Below are 22,412 nucleotides of genomic sequence, written 5' to 3'. Positions count from 1 at the left end.
GAGTGGTATCATTGTTTTAATTTGCAATTCCCTTCTGACATATGGTATTGAGTATATTTTCATATATGTATTTGCCATCCGTATATCTTCTTTGAAGAGACGTCTGATTCAAATATTTTGCTCATATTTTAACTGGGTTGTTTTCTGATTGTTGAGTTTTAAGAGTGTTGTATATTTTAGATAACAGGCCTCTAACAAGTTAAGTGTTTTGTAAATATTTTCTCCTAATCAGTGGCTTATCTTTTCATTCTCTTAGCAGTGCCTTCCCCAGAGCAGAAGTTTTTAATTTTAGTGAAGTTAAACTTAACAGTTTCTTCTTTCATTGATCATGCTTTTGTTGGTATATCTAAGAAGTCATTGTCAAACCCGAAGTCATTTAGATTTTTTTCCTATGGCATATTGCAGGAGTTTTATCATTTTGTGTTTTACATTTAGGTTGTGATCCATTTTGATTTTATTTTTGCGAAAGATGTAAGGTCTGTATCTAGATTATTTTTCTTTGTTTGCAAGTATATGTCTAATTGTTCCAGCACCATTTGTTAAAAAGACTATCCTTTCTCCATTGAATTGCCTTTGCTCCTTTGTCAAAGATTGGTATGAATATATTTGTGTGAATCTATTTCTGGGCTTTCCATTCTGTTCCATTGATTTATTTGTGTATTTTTTTTTTTTTTTTTTGCAATATCACACTGTCTTGAGTACTGTAGCTTTATAGTAATTTTTTTTTTTTTTTTTTTTTGTGGAGACAGGGTCATACTGAAGTGGTGCAGTGGCACTATCATAGCGCACTGCAACCTTGAACTCCTGGGCTCAAACAATCCTCCCAGTTCTGCCTCCTGAGTAGCTGGTTCCATAGGTGTACACCACCTTGCCCGGCCAATTTTTTTTTTATTTTGTAGAGAGAGGATCTCGTTTCGTTGCCCAGGCTGTTCTTGAACTCCTGGGCTCAAGTGATCTCCCCACTGTGGCCTCCCAACGCACTGGGATTACAGATGTGAGTCACTGCACCTGGCCTTTTTTTTTGTTTTGTTTTAGCTTAAATGCATTTCAAGCCTTGTATTGGTACTCAAATTGTCCTACAGTGTCTTTTAATTTGTCCTATAGTTATTGATAGTTTTATAAACACACATTCATGTGTGCACTGGAGCACACAGATATCATTTTTGCTTAATGTTTGCTAAATACTTATTCTGGGTATGATACTGCTCTTGAAACTTACCCTGTGTTTTAAACATCAGGTTAGGCTTTTATCTCATTCTTTGAAAAGCTTACAATTGGAATGACAGATGTTGGTACAAAAACCAGTGGCAACCCAACAGAAGGGGAAATTTGTTGGGGTGTTTCTTAGAAGAATTTTTATCATTGACCAACATAATTTAAAAAAAAAAGACTTATAAGGAGAAAGATTTTTGGTTTTGCCCTATTATTTCTGTTTTGGACAGTAGGATGGGAAGTGATGCCTGAAGCCGAAACTTGTGACCAAGAAACAGCAAGCATGAGGACCAAAAGCAATGTGTGGTGGATGAAGAAGTAGTAGATCAGAAAGAGCCTGGTTTGCTTTTGAGTTTCTCATACACTTACCATATGATCCAGCAGTCATATACCTATAAACAATTTCATCATAAGTTGTGTAAGAAGAGAGATTTAGAAGCCTGGCAATCTCTCTTTTGATTATTAACAAAAACCCAGGGTGTTTTGACTTTGAAATTTAAATATTTATGTACCTCACTTTTGATAAAGCCAATATATGAGAATCTGAAATATACAAACAGTAAATTAGTGAAACTTTTTTTGATGCTTTTATAATATGACTTAATTTTCTTTTAGACTTCATGTAACCTGCCATATACTGTTTTACATGAATTTAAGTAGAGAGTTCAAATGATAAGCCAAAGAGTTTGTAATTGAGCAGTTTATAATTGAGCAGTTGTAATTGAGAGTGATAAAGAAACAGGATTTTAAAAAACTTAGTAACTTTAATTTCTTAAATGAGAGATGCCACATAAAGTAGCATTGAATATTATTCATCTTTCATTTTCTTTCTTTTTTTTTTTTTTTTTTTTTTTTGAGGTGGAGTTTCGCTCTTGTTGCCCAGGCTGGAGTTCAGTGGCGTGATCTCAGCCCACTGCCCCCTCCGCCTCCCAGGTTCAAGCGATTCTCCTGCCTCAGCCACCCAAGTAGCTGGGATTACAGGCGCCTACCACCATAATTTTTTTTGTATTTTTAGTAGAGACAGGGTATCACAATGTTGGCCAGGCTGGTTTTGAACTCCTGACCTCAGGTGATCTGCCCACCTCGGCCTCCCAAAGTACTAGGATTATAGGCATGAGCCACTGCTCCTGGCCTCATCTTTCATAATTATAGATTGAACAATGCTTATGTCCCATGCATAGATTAGAAAATTGACACAGCACCTTTAGTGTCAGTTTTTGTCATGGTTGTGGGAAGTAAAGTGATTGTTCTGTTCTACAAGTAGGTGTTATGAACATTTTTCCCCAGCTGAGTGAGATTTTTGGCTTTTTTTTTTTTTTTTTTTTTTCCGACAGGGCCTTGCTCTCACCCATACTGGAGTGCAGTGGCACGATCATGGCTCACTGCATCCTTGAACCTCCCAGGCTCAAGCAATTCTCCAACTTCAGCCTCCCCAAGTCACTGGGACCACAGGTATGCGCCACCATGCCCAGCTATTTTTTTTTTTTTCTTGCGACGGGGTTTTGCTCTTGTCACCCAGGCTGGGGTGCAATGGCATGATCTCAGCTCAATGCAACCTGTCTCCTGGGTTCAAGCAATTCTCCTGCCTCAGCCTCCCAAGTAGCTGGGATTACAGGCATGCACAACCACGCCTGGCTACTTTTTTTGTTTTTAGTAGAGATGGTGTTTCGTCATATTGGCCAGGCTGGTCTTGAACTCCTGACCTCAGGTGATCCACCCGCCTTGGCCTCCCAAAGTGCCAGGATTATAGGCATGAGCCACTGTGCCCGGCCCTTATTTTTAAATTTTTTGTAGACATGGGGTCTCCATATGTTGCCCAGGTTCATTTCAAACTTCTAGGCTCAAGTAGTCCTTCTACCTTGGCCTCCCAAAGTGCTGGGATTACATGGATGAGCCACCATGCCCAGCCAATTTTTGGCTTTCTATAGGGTTTTTTTTTTAAATTTAATTTTTAATATTTTTAAATTTAATTTTTAATTTTTTTTTTTTTTTTTTTTTTTTAGAGACAGGGTCTTTCTGTGTTGCCCAGGCTAGAGTTCAGTGGCTATTTACTGGCATGATAATAGCACATTCCAGCCTTGAACTCATGGGCTTGAGCAGTACTCCCATCTCAGCCTCCCAAGTAACTGGAGACTATAGGCACATACCATTGCACCTGGCTTCTATGGGTTTTTAACCTGACAAATACTGTGTGTTCTTCTAATACATACATGTAAGTAAACATGGATAATGAGGGCTATGTGTGATTATTCCATCTAATGTTATACTAGTCTAAGTGCAATGGAAGAAATTAATGCCAAGTATTATAAAAATAACATCCATCTGTTGGAAAAAACAGAGTGAGCAAAAATGAAAAATATGAAGAGAAATAGGCAATGTAATATATTTTCCAAATCTTATAAATGAGGCTATTGTAGTGATAATTTTTGAAAATGTGTGAGTTCATTGAATACTTACAAATTGACTGAATTGGGCCAAGACACATTCTGCCTCTGTCCTCATATTAACTTATAATGGAAGGAAGTATAGTTGACAGTCTCATGTATAGACATACTCCCAACAATTATGATATTTTTTTCTCTCTAATATCATTTGAGGGATTTAGGTAAAAGACAAGGATAACCGGGATAGTGGATATACTTGAAAATAGGAGAAACAATGAGGAAATATGAATTCTTAATGTTGTTCATGTAGGAAGTTCAGTAGTTGCTGACCTCCTTTCATCGCTTTGATTTTTTTTCCTTTACAGAATATACATTATAAATGTAAATCTATTGTAAAGCAAAGAAAACAAAAATGAAAAGCAGTTTATTTAAACTATAATAAAGCAATCAGAGGCCAGGCATGGTGGCTCACGCCTGTAATCCCAGCACTTTGGGAGGCTGAGGTGGTTGGATCACCTGAGGTCAGGAGTTCGAGACCAGCCTGGCCAACATGGTGAAACCCCGTCTCTACTAAAAATACAAAAAATTTGCTGGGTGTGGTAGCAGGCACCTGTAATTCCAGCTACTTGGGAGGCTGAGGCAGGAGAATCGCGTGAACCTGGGAGGCAGAGGTTGCAGCTAGCCGAGATCTCGCCATTGCACTCCAGCCTAGGCAACAAGAGCGAAATTCCATCTCAAAAATAAATAAATAAATAAATAAAGCAAACAGATTGTATTATTGGATTATGTGCCCACTTGTACAGTCAGCTGACAGCTTTTTACCTGTTAACTTTAATAGGGAATTACAGGTCCTCAGGAAGTTTAGAGTATAGGTGTCTTCGCTCTGTTGTATAATTGGTGATAATAACCAAACATTTGACATTTGTTCCAATTCTCTTAAGTTTTCTTTCTTTCTTTCTTTCTTTTTTTTTTTTTTTTTTTGAGACGGAGTCTCACTCTGTCACTCAGGGTGGGAGTGCAGTAGCACGAGCTTGGCTCACTGCCACCTCCACCTCCTAGGTTCAAGCTATTCTCCTGCCTCAGCCTCCCGAGTAGCTGGGATTACAGGTGCCTGCCACCACGTCCAGCTAATTTTTATATTTTTAGTACAGACAGGGTTTTGCCATGTTGGCCAGGTGGTCTCAAACTCTTGACCTCAGGTGATCTGCCTGCCTTGGCCTCCCAAAGTGCTGGGATTACAGGCGTGAGCCACCGCACCTGGCCTTCTTTTCCCTTAAGTTTTAAGGAAAACATTTATGAAAGTGAAATATAAGTGTGTGTTTAGTATGTGATTGGTGATAGCAGTATTTTTTTTTTGTTAAGAATACTCACATGGATAATCAAATATAGCATCAAAATTATCTCATTGCAAACATTTGTGTTGGGCTCAGTCCTGAATTTGGACACTGCAGAATTCTGGTAGAGATGAATGCTACGCTTAAGATTTTTTTTTTTTTTTTGCTTTATTTTCACTTTGGGGTTCTGCAAAGGATCTCTTTTTGGCACTCTGTCATTGCATACTCAGTATACAGCAAAAACCACCAAAAGTTTAGCTTTTCAGAACTTTAGGACTACTTAATACCAATAGAGTTTTGGAAGTTCCTTCATAGAGGTTGTCTGTGTTGATTGGTAACTGAAGATTACATAATTCTTGCTAGTGCTTGGTAAATGCTTGGATAGGGGAATGGGGGAGTGAATAGTCTAATTTCTTATAAGTTTTGGCGAAATTAAAAGGAAGAGCTTAAAATTAAATCATCCTCAGTTTCTTTAACTTGATTTTAGCACTGCTATGTATTTCTGTTAGCCAGTGATGGCTTTCTTTTTGGTCATAGATACATTACTAGAAGAAAGCATTCTATATTAAAGGCTTGTGTGTTTCCTTAGCTTCTATGGTTTGCAGCCTGCTGAGCTTATGATACCATGTGAATAACTAATCCAGATGGTTAAACTATTGGAGGATAGAAAACCAAAACCCATTTCAGAAGCTATGCATTTTGCTCACCTTTGGATAGGATTCATTCTAATTGGTAGTGACTTTCTGAATTTGTTTCAAAATTTAATTTTTAACTACATGTTTTCTTGATTTTTACCTAGGTTACAAGATGTTTACCTAAGATTGAGACCTAGTGACTACATTTCCTACGGGAACAAATAAATGGTTTTTCATCTCCTGGAGATACATTACAAACAAATATGGTGCTAAAAGAACTCCTTACCTTTCTCTGACTACAATTTATTTGGACATACTTTTGTATTGAAGAGAGGTATACATACTGAAGCTACTTGCTATACTATAGGAGACTCTGTCCTGTAGGATCATGGACCATCCTAGTAGGGAAAAGGATGAAAGACAACGGACAACTAAACCCATGGCACAAAGGAGTGCACACTGCTCTCGACCATCTGGCTCCTCATCATCCTCTGGGGTTCTTATGGTGGGACCCAACTTCAGGGTTGGCAAGAAGATAGGGTGTGGGAACTTCGGAGAGCTCAGATTAGGTAAGCACTTGGTTATGTCAGTGACTTCTACTAACAACAATACCTATGATAAGCTTTGGTGTGTTTCAAGACAAGCCGTTTATAGTTTTACAAGAAATTTTTCTTAAGGAGAACCTGTTGTTAAGAAATAATTTGTGAAGGGGCACTATGGTCATTATCAATTATTTGTTATCCAAGGCTCATCTCTCTTTATGTGTGTGCGATGGGCTTTTAAGTTTTCTACCAGTTCTGAGATTTTCTGATGAACATAGAGTTGCATACGGATATCAGTAAAATGCAGACTCTGATTTAGGACGTCTGAGGTGGAGCCCCAAATTCTGCATATTTTTACAAATTCCAGGTGATGCAGATGCTGTTGGTCTTTTAAGAAGGGCATAAGGCCTTGGTTTAATTCAGACTCTGCCCCTGAAAAGAAAAGAGTAAATCCTTACTCAGTAATACCCAGGCTTAGTCTGCAAGGATATACAATACATCCTGTTTGGAGAAATTTTCCAAAAGATAATTTGTTTGCGTTTCTTCCTGGAGTTTCCAGCATTAGAATTAAGTTAGAACTCCAAGGAGAAGTTAGGCAATTTTATTTCCCAACTAAGGCAATGGATTTTCTATTTCAATTATGAATTTATGGGTGAGATGGAAAATAATGACAAAATTAATCTGTCTAAAAATGTGAGATCGGGAAGAAGGTACATTGGGTATTTATATATATATATATATATAACATTTTTTTTTTTTGAGATGGAGTCTTACTCTGTCGCCCAGGCTGGAGTGCAGTGGCGCGATCTCGGCTCACTGCAAGCTCTGCCTCCCGGGTTCATGCCATTCTCCTGCCTCAACCTCCCAAGTAGCTGGGACTACAGGCATCTGCCACCATGCCCGGCTAATTTTGTTTTTGTATTTTTAGTGAAGACAGGGTTTCACCATGTTAGCCAGGATGGTCTTGATCCTCTGACTTCATGATCCGCCCGCCTCGGCCTCCCAAAGTGCTGGGATTGCAGGCATGAGCCACCGCGCCCGGCCATTTATATACTTTTTAGTGGCTCTCCCTTGATGAGTGGGATAGAGAAAATAAAAGGCCGTATAAATATATGAAGTTGGAAATTAGCCTGGAGAATGTGGAAAGGTCATCTTTTAGGCTAAAGTGTTTTCTTTTCCTTCATAGCTCTTGAGACTGTGGATTAATATGAAGACTCATTGTAAGAAACTTTGGCCCTTTGGGGGGAATGGTGGGAGGGTGGGAACATAATGTAATTATGTTTGTTACCTCTGCTACTTCTTTTTCTTTTTGAGATGGAGTGTTGCTCTGTCACCCAGGCTGGAGTGCAGTGGTGCGATCTCAGCTCACTGCAACCTCCTCTTCCCAGGTTCAAGTGATTCTTGTGCCTCATCCTCCAGAGTAGGTGGGACTTACAGGCATGTGCCACCATGCCCAGCTTATTTTTTTTTTTTTTTGTATTTTTGTGGAGACGGGCTCTTGCCATATTGGCCAGGCTGGTCTTGACCTCCTGGCCTCAAGTGATCCACCCGCCTCAGCCTCCCAAAGTGCTGGGATTACAGGCTGAGCCACTGCGCCTGACCACCTCTGCTACTTGTGATGGTCCTGCATAGAGAACATGGGCAAAATCTTATCTCTGATCCCCCATAGAGAGCCTTGGAGAAACATCACTATACTAGCCAGAGACCATTTGAATTTAAGAATGATGAGAATGGATTTATTTTTACTGTTAGAAGGCTGACAACCTGGAAATTCAGGACTTAATTAGGATAATGAAAGGATCTTTATATTTAGAATTGTGTTCGGGTTACCAAAGCCAGCAGATGCTACTTACAATAGGAGTAAGATGTGTAATTACTGCTTTACTTTCTAGCAATCACAGAGTTGCTTTAATGAATAGTTCTGTGAATATTTCTTTATGTCATAAATTGACTGTAACATCACAGTACTACTTGGATGGATTAAATAATTATGACATAAACATCCACAAAATGATTGCTAAGAGGCAGTTTCTAATGCATCTAAATCTTTGAATTCTCAAAACATCAGACAATTGTTTCATTTCTGTGAAAGTGAAGAAAAACCTTGGTGAATTAAAAGTGGAAATCTGTTTAATCACTGAAGTCTAGATTTGTATTATAAGTTTACATGGGAAGGGAAAAATTCATTCAGTTAAAAGCATACATTTATAGCCCATATATGTTTTCAGAGTAGTATTGTGTTTTGTTTCCTCTTTGAATCTGAGATAATTTTGATGTTTCTCATTTGGACTTGCCTGTAATCAGAAGAACTTGTCTTTCTTTTCATGTGCTTTTACTCTTCTCTGCTTATCAAGTTTTCATTAGCCCTGGGACCATACTGTTATGGCCTTGTATCTAGAAAAGATACTTTCAGAATTATTTGGCATCTTCCTGACAATAGAGTGGGCTGCATACTCCATTCCGTCATTTTCTTGTTCTAATATTAGCGAGGAGAAGATTGTAAACTACAAAATTCCAAAGTCAAGGCAGGTGCAGTCAGGCCTACATCATGGCTACCACCTACAAAGCTCTGCTTCTCCAAACTAATTTCCTTTCCTAGACACACAGTCTGTCAAACAGCCAAGTGCATTTCTTCTTCTTCTTCTTTTTTTTTTTTTTTTTTGAGAGACAGGGTCTTGCTCTGTTACCCGCCCTGGAGTGCAGTGGCATGATCATAGCTCACGCAGCCTCCAACTCATGGGCTCAAGCGATGCTCCTACTTCAGCCTCCTTAATAGCTAGTGCATAAGAACACGCCCAGCTAATTTTTTTATTTTTAAATGTTTTGTAGAGATGATGTTTTGCAGGCTGGTCTTGAACTCCTGGCCTCAAGCGATTCTCCTGCCTTGGCCTTCCAAAGTGTTGGGATTACAGATGTGAGCCGCCACACCTGACCAACCGTGTGCATTTCTGCTTCAGAGCCTTTACACTTGCAATTCCTTCTGCTTGCAGAATTATTTCCCTAAAATTTTGCATAGCAGGTTGTTTCTCATCCTTTAGGCCTCAGCTTATGTTTTACCTTCTCAGAGAAACATTCTATCACTTGTTCCTCATTCTCATTTAAAATAGCACGTTTCTTTTCCAGCATATCCTGTCTCGTCAAACTGCTTTATTTTATTCATTGCATTCATCACTATCTGAAATGACCATTTGTATGTTTCCCTATTAATTGCCTCTCCTTACTTGAATATAAGCCCTTTAAAGGGCAGGGATTCTTTCTGTATTGTTTACTGTTATTTATGAGATGGAAGGATAAAAAGCTGATGAATAGGAAGAGGGGGGAAAATAAAGCATACTTTCTTTGGGCTCCAGGTTTATATGGGGGTGGTGGTAGATAGTAGACCTATCGGTTCCAAACAGCAAAAAAAAAAAAAAAAAAGTAACGATAGTGCATTTTGGTTCTCTGCAAATGTTTCCACCCCATTATACAGTTTTCTTTTTTTTTTTTAGATGGAGTTTTGCTCTTTTTGCCCAGGCTAGAGTGCAGTGGTGCAATCTCGGCTCACTGCAACCTCTGCCTCCCGGGTTCAAGTGATTCTCCTGTCTCAGCCTCCCAAGTAGCTGGGATTACAGGCATGTGCCACCATGCCCGGCTAATTTTTTATTTTTAGTTGAGGCAGGGTTTCACCATGTTGGCCAGGCTGGTCTCGAACTCCTGACCTCAGGTGATCTGCCCACGTCAGCCTCCCAAAGTGCTAGGATTACAGGCGTGAGCCACTGCACCCAGCCTTCATCATACATTTAACAACTATTTCTTGAATATTTACTGATACTAGACTCTGGGAAGGATAGAAATAAGAAGATATAGTTTTTGTCCCTACAAATACCACAGTCTAGTGGTAGACAGAGAAAAACAAATTGCAATACAAAGTGATAATATAGCAGATTGGGGGCTGGGTGTAGTGGCTTATGCCTGTAATCCCAGCACTTTGGGAGGCCAAGGCAGGCAGATGACTTGAGCTTAGGATTTCAATACCAACATGAGCAATGTGGCAAAACCTCGTCTCTACAAAAAATACAAAAATTAGCTGAGTGTGGTGGTATGCACCTGTAGTCCTAGCTACTTGGGAGGCTGAGATGGGAGGGTGGCTTGAGCCTGGGAGCTTGATGCTACCAAGAGCCAAGATCACATCACTGCACTCCAGCCTGGGTGACAGAGTGAGATCCTATCTCAAACAAACAAAAAACCAGATTGTATAGAAACTACATTGGCAGAGAAGGTTAATAAAGGCTTCAAAGAGGAGGTATGATTTGATGATAGGACAGGATTTCTGCTGGTAAACATAAGGAAGAAGAGCTTGTGGAGGATACACAATCACTAGATACTGTGCAAGTGCCCAGCATATCACAGCAGCATTTAGTTATACATGACTGGGTCATAGGATGTGAAGTGAAAGAAAAGTAATAGAATGAAGCTTTTAGGTAAGTTGGGACGAAATTGTGAAGTGTTTGCATATATTAAAGCATTTGGACTTTATCCTGTAGGCAATGGGGTCGAATCATCAGGAGTTTTACAACAGAGTGACATAATCTAGTTTATATTCCAGAAAGAGAATTCGGGTTGTATTGTAAGATTAGATCAAATAGGAAAGAAGTTGACATCTTGTAGATTTTGCTCTAATTGTAATACTTATCATGTTGTACTTTATTTTTCCATTTCTCTCTCCCAAGATAGGTGTAAGGGTATTACTTTGCTTTTTAGTCCTCATATTCTAATTCCTTTCACTGTGTGTGGTATGTAATGGGTACTCAAGAAAGGCTGAATTGTCCAGGTCAGAAGTAGCAGGGCCTTTGGTCTTAGCTCTGAAAATGGAAGTGAGATGGAGAGAGGACAGGGTAAATTAGAAATTTTAGACATAGACTTTAGGCAGGATTTAGTCACTAATTATTTGATGGGAAGAAGTCAAAGATGACTAAATGTGCCAGCTTGAAGAGACCTTGTAAATGAGGAAGATGTAAACCCATTTATGCCGGAAGCTGCAAATTTTTTTGTGAAAAATCAGACCTTGGTGATGACCTCGAGCAGTGTATATAAATAACTCCCACCAGCCTAGCATTCCAATAATGGAACACTAGGCATAAATGAGTTAATTGAGATAGTAAATATAGGACTAGGGAGAGTGGTTGGGAAGGCAGGTAAGATAGAGTTTGTGAATGTGAGGACTGGGTGACACATATGCAGAAATGCATATCTGAGACTTAGAAAGTTAGGCTTGAGATAGGGATTAAGAAATCACACCAGACTAGAGATGGGGTTTCACCATGTTAGCCAGAATAGTCTCGATCTCCTGACCTTGTGATCCACCCACCTCGGCCTCCCAAAGTGCTGGGATTATAGGCATGAGCCATCGCACCTGGCCACCCCCGACCCTCTTTTTTTTTTTTTTTTTTTTTTGAGACGAAGTTTCACTCTTGTTGTCCAGGCTGGAGTGCAATGGCACGATCTTGGCTCACTGCAACCTCCGCCTCCTGGGTTCAAGCGATTCTCCTGCCTCAGTCTCCCAAGTAGCTGGGATTACAGGCACCTGCCACAACGCCCAGCTAATTTTTTGTATTTTTTGTAGAGACGGGGTTTCACCATGTTGGCCAGGCTGGTCTTGAACTCCTGACCTCAGGTGATCTGCCTGCCTTGGCCTCCCAAAGTGCTGGGATTACAGGCATGAGCCACCACTCCCGGCCCTTCCCTATCTTTTTTAAATGAGCCATGTGTATTTTGTAATCAGCAAAAAGTAGTAATCAAAGCAAAACAATTTCATTAAAGCAAATTTTTTTAAAAAGAAAATACGCTTATTGCTTAAAATTTTTTTAAATTCTACTTTAGAGGTGTCTGTGGAGATAACCACTAATGATAGTTTAATTTTCTACAGCTCAAAAATGTGTATTAGGACATATTTTAGAAATGCAATCAAATTGTGCTCTAAGCTTCCTCTTGTGGCTGGGCGTGGTGCCTCATGCCTGTAATCCCAGCACTTTGAGAGGCCGAGGTGGACGGATCACCTGAGGTCAGGAGTTTGAGACCAGCCTGGCCAACATGGTGAAACCCCATCTCTACTAAAAATACAAAGAGTTAGCCGGGCTTGGTGACGGACGCCTGTAATCCCAGCTACTCGGGAGGCTGAGACAGGAGAACCAGTTGAACCTGGGAGATGGAGGTTGCAGTGAGCTGAGACTGCACCACTGCACTCCAGCCTGGGAGACAGAGTGAGACTCCATCTCAAAAAAAAAAAGCCTCTTTTTATTGCTTAACAGAGCATGAACATCTTGTTTCAACTAAATATATCTCATCAATTTTAAATATTTCTATAGTATTCAATTTAGCCATTATCAATATACACACAAATTATTTTGTATTTTAATACTATAATTAATACAGTACTCCTGCAGTCCCCAACTTTTTTGGCACCAGGGACCCATTTCATGGAAGACAATTTTTCCATGTACCAGGGGTGGAGGATGGTTTCAGGATGAAACTGTTCCACCCTAGATCATCAAGTATTAGATGTAGGCTAGATCCCTCACATGCACAGTAATAGGGTTTGCACTCCTGTGAGAATCTAATGCTGCCACTGATCTTTCAGGTGGCACTCAGGTGGTAATGCTTGCTTACCCACTGCTCACCTCCTGCCATGCAGCCTGGTTCCTAACAGGGCCACGGACTGGCACTGGTCTACTCGATCTCCTTGTATTTAAAGTTGGTTTAATTTCTTAGACTACATCCTGGAAGCGTACTTTTTGTGTCAAAGGATATGTACGTTTGCAATTTTGTTACACATTGTCAGTTTGCCCTCCAAAAAGATGTTTCAGTTTGTGTGTATGTGTGTCCTTGTGCTTATTTCCTCCAGTGCTTCAGAAATCTTAAACAATATCAAGAATCTTTTCATCTATGACAGTCTGATAGGGGAAAATGGTATTACTTAAATGTGTATGTGTTCATAGGTGAAGTTAAACATACTTACACATATTTGCTTATTTTTTTAAAGAATATTTCTATGTGGCCTTTGCTCATTTTCAATGGAAAGATTATTTCTGTGGAGTCTTTTGTGTACTGCCTCAATGAAAGGAGAATTATGAAGATTTAAGACAGAAGGGAAAATTGATGGATAGTGATTGTGTAGGTAGGAGGACATGATGGGATGAAAACAGATTTTATAGATTGATACTAACTGAAAAACATGGGGAATCTTGTGAGAACTTTCTCATTTTTAAACTTTTGAGCCTTCTGCTGAATTAGGCCTGGAAAGAATCATGTAAACATTAAAATAAAATTATTTTCCTCTAGAGTTAAGAAAATATACATCCTCAATGTACAAATAATTGCTGATGTTTTTCTTAGTTGCAAGAATAAGTAGATAGATGATATTTATTTATTTATTTATTTATGAGATGGAGTCTCGCTCTGTCACCAGGCTGGAGTGCAGTGGCGTGATATTGGCTCACTGCAACCTCTGCCTCCCAGGTTCAGGCAGTTCTCCTGCCTCAGCCTCCTGAGTAGCTGGGATTACAGGTGCCCGCCACCATGCCCGGCTAATTATTTTTTGTATTTTTTTAATAGCGACAGGGTTTCACCAGGTTGGCCAGGATGGTCTCTATCTCCTAAGCTAGTGATCCAGCCACCTCGGCTTCCCAAAGTGCTGGGATTACAGGCATGGGCCACTGCACCTGGCTGGTGATATTTCTTTCACATCCACATAGGGGTGCACGTATGTTTATGGGAGACCTGTTAGACTAGAGAGACAGGCATATGATTTTAATAATATTCATATTATCCTTTTGAAGTAGGATAGAGTAAGAGGATGTTTTTACTTGCATACAACAAAATGGAGGCACAACAAATTAACCTTTTTGATCTTTTCCATCTTTGGTGTCTGATGAAATATGCAAAAATGCATTAACACAGGATACTTCTGACAAAGGTAAATAAATTGGCTAAGGGTAGCAGCTTGTTCTGTGACACTCCTGCATGGCTTCTAAAGTAAGACACTTATTTCTGTGATTGATGTAGGATTTATATGACAGGCTCTGCATATTGTTCTTTCCTTGTCTGAATTACTGAACTGTCACTTGTGAACTTAAATTGGAACTTTTTTTTTTTTTTTTTTTGTGACAGAGTCTCGCTCTGTTGCCCGGGCTGGAGTGCAGTGGCTCGATCTTGGCTGACTGCAAGCTCCGCCTCCCAGGTTCACACCATTCTCCTGCCTAAGCCTCCCAAGTAGCTGGGACTACAGACGCCTGCCACCATGCCCGACTAATTTTTTTTTTAATATGTGTATTTTTAGTAGAGACGAGGTTTCACCATGTTAGCCAGGATGGTCTCGATCTCCTGACCTTGTGATCCACCCGCCTCGGCCTCCCAAAGTGCTGGGATTACAGGCGTGAGCCACTGCGCCCTGCTTTTATTGGAACTTTTAACTTCTGCTACTAGCTATTCTTTTTTTGGCAGTTGTAATTATTAACAATTTACAGATGAATACTATCTAAAGCAGTTCATTTCATATTATATCCCACAGTCTTAGATCCATTATTTTCCACTCCAAGTCAATGAGAAAAGAAAAGTGAGCAGGCAGAACTATCCATGTTATCTGTTTTATACATTTTATACATTTGAGTGTTCAATAAGATTTTGTTTGAAAGGTATGATTCTGCTGCTTTAAACATTTTTGAAAATCATCTGAGAGAATGCAGGCTTAAGATGAAATATAATTTTATTTTATTTTTGAGATGGAGTTTCACTCTTGTTGCCCAGGCTGGAGTGCAATGGCGTGATCTTAGCTCACCGCAACCTCCACCTCCTGGGTTCAAGCAATTCTCCTGCCTCAGGCTTCTGAGTAGCTGGGATTACAGGTGCCCACCACCACACCCAGCTAATTTTTTGTATTTTTAGTAAAGATGGGATTTCACCATGTTGGCCAGGCTGGTCTCGAACTCCTGACTTCAAGTGATCTGCCTGCTTCGGCCTCCCAAAGTGCTGGGATTACAGGCGTGAGCCACTGCACCCAGACCAAAATGTAACATAATTTAAAGGTATTTCTTCTCTAGTTCAAAATGAAGCCATTTTAAAATCAAATTTTTGCTTTTAAGTTAATAGTTTCTTAGAAAATCATGGTATTTTAAACAAATGAAAGTGTATCAGCCAAACACCTAATTAACCAGAAACATTGATATATATTTGTAACCTTGTTAAAGTTTTCTTATAAATTTACAAATTTTTAGGTTCTGTGGATGGAACAAACTAAAACAAGTTTTAGAAGTCATGTCATTCTTCTGCTTAAGTGATTAAAAATAGGAGTCTTGGCTGGGCATGGTGGCTCACGCCTGTAATCTCAACACTTTGGGAGGCCAAAGCAGACAGATCATCTGAGGTCAGGAGGTGGAGACCAGCCTGGCCAATGTGGTGAAACCCCGTCTCTACTAAAAATACAAAAATTAGCCAGGCATGGTTGTGGGCGCCTGTAATCCCAGCTACTCGGGAGGCTGAGGTGAGCTGAGATCGTGCCATTGCACTCTAGTCTGGGTGACAAGAACGAGACTCTGTCTCAAAAAAAATAAATAAATAAAATAAAATAAAATTAAATTATAACTTTAGATAAAATGCATTCTAATTTTTTTTTTGTTGTTATGTGGATATATTCCCTAATGGTGAAGTCTGGGTTTTTTTGTGTAACTATCACCTGAATAATATGCATTGTATCCATTAAATAATTTCTCATTTCTCACTTCTCTCCCACCCTTTTAAGTCTTCAGTGTCTTATTATTCCACACTCTGTGTCCATGTGTACACATTATTTAGCTCCCACTTATAAGTGAGAGCATGCATTTTTTGGTTTTCTGTTTCTGAGTTGTTTCACTTAAGTTAATGGCCTGCAGTTCCATCCATGTTGCTGCAAAAAACGTGAAATTTTATTATTTTTTTAAGGGCGGAATAGTAGTTCATTGCCTGTCTGCCTGTGTGTGTGTGTGTGTGTGTGTAAAATGTGGTGTGTGTGTATGTGTGTGTATATATATGTGTATATATATATATATATATATAATCATCCATGAGGGACACTTGTTTCCATATTTTTGGCGATAAACATAACATATGCAGGTGTCTTTTTGATGTAATGATTTCTTTTCCTTTGGGTAGGTACCCATTAGTGAGATTGCAGGATCAAATGGTGGTTTTAGTTTTTTGGGAAACTTCCATACTGTTTTTCATAAAGGGTGCACTCATTTACATTCCCACCAACAGTGTATAAGTGTTCTCTCTTCTCCGCACCCATGCCAACATCTTTTATTTTTTGACTTTTTAATAATAGCCATTCTTAGGAGTGTAAAAGGCTTATTGGAAAAACCAACCAAACAAAAAATAATAATAATAGCCATTCTGACTGGTATAAAATTATATCTTATTGTGGTTTTAATTTGCATCTCTCTGCTGATTAGTTCTTTTGAGCGTTTTTTCATATGCTTCTTGGTCATTTGTCATTCAAATGTCATTCAAATGAAGTCATTTGTATGTCTTCATTTGAAAAATGTTCGTGTCCTTTGCTCACTTTTAGATGAGGTTATACGGTTTTTTGTTGTTGTTTGTTTAAGTTCCTTGTAAATTCTTACAATTAGTATTGTAAATACTATAATATCCTTGTAATTGGATATTAGTTTCCTGTTAGATGCAGTTTGCAAATATTTTCTCCCATTCAGCAGGTTGTCTGTTCACTCTCTTATTTCTTTTGCTGTGCAGATGCTTTTTAGTTTAATTAAGTCCCATTTGTCTATTTTGTTTTTGTTGTGCATTTTAATTTTCTTGGAAGAATATCAAATGTATATGAGATTCTTGTTTGTAGTAGTATCGTAGTTTAAATTTCTTTTGGAATTACACCCTAGTTTAACTTAAGCACAATTTGTTAAGGTTAAGCAGTTTTAACAGATCTTGGAGAATAATTATTTCTGTCAATAGCATAATCCATCAAAATAAAGTAGAAGTGAAGAGTTCTAACCACATTAGGTGACACACGGTCTGCCTTGCATTAATATGGTAATTTTAGAAGTGTCACAGATACAATACTTGCAAGATTATGCATTGACATCTTGAATGGTTAACCAGAAGAATGTAATGGTAAAATTTCCAGGCTTGACAAACAATTCCGGATTTTTTTTTTTATACAGAGTCTCACTTGTTCGCCCAGGCTGGAGTGCAGTGTTGCAATCTCGGCTCGCTGCAGCCTTCATCTCCTGGGTTCAAGTGATTCTCGTGCCTTACCTCAGCCTCTGGAGTGGCTGGGGTTACAGGCGTGCACCACCACGGCTGGCTAATTTTTGTATTTTTAGTGGAGATGGGGTTTCGCCATGTTGGTCAGGCTGGTCTCAAACTCCCGAGCTCAGGTGATCTGCCCACCTTGGCTTCCCAAAGTCCTGGGATTACAGGCATGAGCCACCGTGTCTGGCCACAATTTTTGAGGAGGACTATGAAAGTAGGATGGTTATGGGCAACAGAAGTTTATAGAAAGATGTGTTTATGAGGGTGATTCAGAAGCAGTATTTACATGATGTCATCATGCATCCTAAGGAAAAAACTGTCTGAACTTATGGCCTACTTTTCCAGAAGAAGGCAAAGCTTTTGTCAAAGAAAGTGGAGCTTACTGCCAGCTGTTATGGGCTTTCAAAGAGCAGGTGATGCTGGATTGATTCAATTTTTTTTTTCTATGTTGGGGTTACTAGGACAAGAGGAAATATATATATACACATGCACACAAACACACACACACATACACACATGTATATATAACTTTATAAAGTATCATATGTAATATTTTTTATAATTTATCTTTAATTCCAATAACTAGGTTACATAGATTCTAAAGTTCTGAATCCTATAGGCAAGTGGTTCAATTATTTTATCCATGTCGTCTAGATACCTCCTTATTTCTAAATATTATTTCTTAATTTTTTCAATATTAGATATTGTTATTGATTGTCTCACACATGCCATCCCTAGTGACGTACATACCTTGCCCATATTCTCCCAATATACTTATGTCATATTTTTTGGTTCAATAATTTTTTTACATTTACAGCTTTATGGCTGTGGAAGTATTGTTTATAACCAATCTATGAGAGCACTGTTACTGTATTTCCTTTTTAGTATGACTCCATCATTCCTTCCCTCAGAATTAAAAATTGCTGATACTTGATTTTTAAAAAAAACTCTTAGTTATCGATATACCTTTCATTAATTTTTTTCCCTCAAGTCCAACAATTAAAAAATTTGTCATGATATTAGGTAATTCTGTGTTTAGATTCCTTTTCTGCTGGATGGCTTAGTTTTGCTAAGTCATTTACCATTTGTTTATTCAATTCTCATCTTCCAAAATGTTGACATCTGTAGTCTACTGTTTCCTCACCTGTTCTCTTTGTCCTTTCTTGTTTCCTTTGTCCTTTCAGTGGGGTTTTGGAAATAAATAGAGCTAAATGTCTCAATTTTTTTCTGCCATGTTAAACTAGATGTCTATGTTATACATTTTTATTTCAGCAAGGCATTTATTTGACATACTTTTGTGTATTCTGGTAACATATATAGAAATGTGCGGTGACTGAAAAGATAATTAAGTAGATTTGTCATTCCTTTAACCATCTTCATAAAAGAGAATAAGTTAATGGATCATTGCCCTCATTGATGCTAAACAGTAGAATTCTGTATTTTGGTCCTATCCACTTCAACAGTGAATTGGATCAAACCTTTGAAGAACATACTGATGAAAGCTGTACACAACACAGTGCTTTGGGTGGGGCAGCTAATATGTATTGCTGGTTAACAGAATCAAGATTCAGCATTATATTAAATAAGCAAAGAGTTGAACAAAAGTCCTGACCATGGTTCACAAACCAGTTCTACTGTACAATTTTGGATTTGACAACTAGATTAGCAACAATTAATATGAAAAAGATGACTCTAAGTTTAGAATGAGACAAGAATGGTCCCAGGCTTCCCAAAAGTTTATGGTAACTTTGAGTAACTTAATATGTGAAGTCCAGATCAACAAAAGTAGTTAAGTTTTAGACTTATAAGGAACTTTAGCATTGTCTAGTTCAACTGTCATCGTTTTAAAGATGAGAGAAATTAAAAATTAAGTGACTTGGTCTAGGGAGAACAACCAGCTTGTCACAGAATTGGAACTACAGCCGAGATCCAAGACATCACAAGTAGCTATTTCTATTATATGCCATGTAGTCTTACCAGTTACTGGTTAAATGTATAGTTGAAATACCACAAGCCAGAAAAAAATAGTTACAAAGGACATCAGAATAAATGTCTAATTATAATACAAAGATGATAGTCATTAGCATTTAATATAATTACATGTTACCAGAAAAAGAAATATAAATAAAGTATAAAATGATAACTAATGATCTTTTAAGTGACACCATCTAGTTTTTATGGTGGATCATCCCCAACATTAATCGTCAGAAATTTTCCAGGGGGTGAGGAGGAAAAACATTGGTAAATTAATTATTGCGGAGTTTAATATTATACTATTGCAAAGTAAATTTAGAGCAGAATCAAAGTGGAGGATGTTATAAACACTATGCCTCTTTCAAATAAAAGGCTAGGGGTAGATTTCCATAATTACCTAGCCATTTATTCATTTAACAAATTGTATTGAGCATCTGGTTTTTTGGCAGGCATTTAGCTAGGCCCTGGGGGTACAAAGATCATAAATAAGACATGGATCCTGCTTTTGCCAAGATCATTATTTGGGGATTCATACTTAGAAATTAGTAACTATACTGCAATGCAGTAAGTAAAATACTAGAAAATATATATAAGATAATTAGCTTATATATATTTATAATTCTAAGTGTTTTTTGATTAAAGGACTATTCCAGGTAGTTTGGGTTAATGTTTGTACTATGAAACTAGAAGTTAACATGTTAACAATATGAGTTAACAATATATTGTTAACAATATTGTTAACAATAACATGTTAACAATATCAGCAGAGTGGGGTCCTTTTTGAGGGTTGTAATGCTACTTTTTATACTTGTTAGTCTTCTAATGTAGCTTAGAAAGAGTGATATCTCTGCTGGAATTGGCAAATGGCAGAAAACCTGCACAAATAAGACACTCTGAGTTGAACCTTTAAGGCTCGAGTTGGGCAGTAAGGAGAAAGGGCTGGGGTCTGGGGGTGAGAACGTGAAAGAACATTCTCAAAAGAGGAAGCCGCACCATACAAAAGGCATGGAGGTGTGAAACACAAGAAAATGTAAAGAACCTCAGCACTACTGAAAAGCGTGGGTGACTAAGATCCACAGGGGTCGTTCAGTGGAATTGGTATTAGGAAGTGAGGCCGGAGATGTGAGCAAAGCCTGTTCTTGATCATGATAGAGATTTTGGACTTTATTGTGTAGGCCATGAAAAAAGGAATTACAAGTCGTCGTTTGTTTTTTTTTTCCCCCTTCTTGGAGAAGATAAATTAACTAGAGTGATCTCACTCCCCTTTCCTCCAAAATGTAGTTTTTCTGTGCTTTTAGAAAACATGGAGCAATCTGTTTTTATCCAGAGGTGTTCATATCTAAAGAATAGTAGGATTTTTTTCCAGTTTATCAGGGCAAAAAGCTGAAACAGTAAATGCTTTGTGATTTAAGTAATTCTAAATGTTTTTTGATTAAAGGACTATTCCAGGTAGTTTGGATTAATGTTTGTTTGTACTGTGAAACTAGAAGTTAACATGTTAACAGTATCTCAGCAGAGTGGGGTCCTTTTTGAGGGTTGTAATGCTACTTTTTATACTTGTTAGTCTTCTTTATTTTATAAAGTACTTCAGCAAATAGATTAACCTAAATGATAAACAGTTTTTTTGGATTTGAACATCTAAACTATAGACAGGTTTAGGGTAATTCAGATTTATGGAGCTTTTTTGTTTTGTTGGTTTGGGCAATTTTTTTTGGTAGGCAATATTGCAATGTCATCACAAAAATTAGAACAAAGACTTTGTTCAGGTATGTGTGTACCTTGATATAAATGTTGGATATACTTTGGGATTCGGCTTTTTTATTAACTACATTGCTATGTGGTTTTCATGATTATAATTTTAATGGCTACATTCTATTTCTTCAAATGGAGTACTAGAACTGTTAACCATAAAATTGGGCTTCCAGTTAAATCTAGATTTTATTATAATAATAAATAACACAATAAACATTTTCATGAAAATAGAGGTTATTATAAGAAATATATCTTCCTCTGTAGCTTCTGGATAAATTTTATTTTGTATAGATTGCACAGAAAATTTATACATTGATGATACAACTATATTTTTCAATAGTTTTATTCTACTCTAAAATATTTATATTGAGGAGTCAAGGCTAAATGTGGAATTTTTCACAAAATTTGTATACAGTATAAGTTAACAGTAATATGAATTAGAATTATAAATTATATTTGCTGAAATTTTTAGCTGTGTCTTAGTAAAACTTTCATATGATATCACTTGTGTTAATAAGCTCCAGCTGTCTGGAACAAGGCTGAGGACTAGGAAACAAATCAAAATAATAATAAAAATTAAAAATATCTTAGCCAAAATAGTTCCCTAGTAGACATTTAAGAGATACTAATATTATTCTCATTAAAAGACATAATATGTTTCTGGGGATAGATCATGAGAGAAGAGGTCTGAATCAATATTACACAAAAGTATATATATTTAATCAAAAATTAAAAAAATTAAAAATTTCACTTACATTAGCATCAAGAATAAAATACTTAGGAATAAATTTAATAAAATGAGTACAAAATTTATACTCTGAAAACTATAAAGTATTGTCATAGGGAATTTAAGATCTAACTACATGGTAAGACATTCCGCATTCATGGATCTCAAGATTTAATATTGTTAAGATGGCAGCACTCCCCAGGTTGAAGTACAGATTCAACACAGTCCTTATCAGAATCTCAGCTGGCTTCTTTGTGGAAACTGAAAGCTGATTCTAAAATTCATACAGAATTTCAAGAAACCCAGAAGAGCCAAAACAATCTTGAAAAAAGAAGAACAAAGTTGGATGACTCATACTTTGGATTTCAAAATTTACTACAAAGCAGACAGTGTGGTGCTCCCATCAGGATAGACATATAGACCGGTAAAATAGATTTGACACCTACCCATGAATCTCTAGTCAATTGCACTTGACAGGTGTGTCAAGACGATACAATGGGGAAACAATAATTATTTTGACAAGTGGTATTGGGACAACTGGATAGCCACAATCAAAAGATTCAAGTTGGACCCTTACC

General features: G+C 37.8%; 1 protein-coding gene across 20 annotated transcripts in view; it reads left to right on the top strand.

Annotated features, from left to right (window-relative positions):
• The window catches only part of CSNK1G1 (casein kinase 1 gamma 1), a 180,499-nt gene that overhangs the window by 43,806 nt on the left and 114,281 nt on the right, over positions 1-22,412 (top strand). For 14 of the 20 annotated variants that reach the window (XM_055362551.2, XM_063698617.1, XM_019010527.4 and 11 more), the window contains exon 2: positions 5,730-6,134. In XM_055362551.2, the coding sequence (XP_055218526.1) occupies positions 5,954-6,134 (181 nt within the window). In that variant the 5' untranslated portion in view covers positions 5,730-5,953. Of the gene's footprint in view, positions 1-1,445; positions 1,553-2,546; positions 2,665-5,729; positions 6,135-22,412 lie in introns of all 20 variants that reach the window. The other 6 variants (XM_055362556.2, XM_055362552.2, XM_055362561.2 and 3 more) reach the window with 3 other exon arrangements.

Source organism: Gorilla gorilla, chromosome 16 (genome assembly GCF_029281585.2).
Source record: "Gorilla gorilla gorilla isolate KB3781 chromosome 16, NHGRI_mGorGor1-v2.1_pri, whole genome shotgun sequence".
NCBI lineage: Eukaryota > Metazoa > Chordata > Mammalia > Primates > Hominidae > Gorilla > Gorilla gorilla.
The sequence above is the reverse complement of the archived record's forward strand: the minus strand, read 5'-3'. Positions and strand labels throughout refer to the sequence as shown.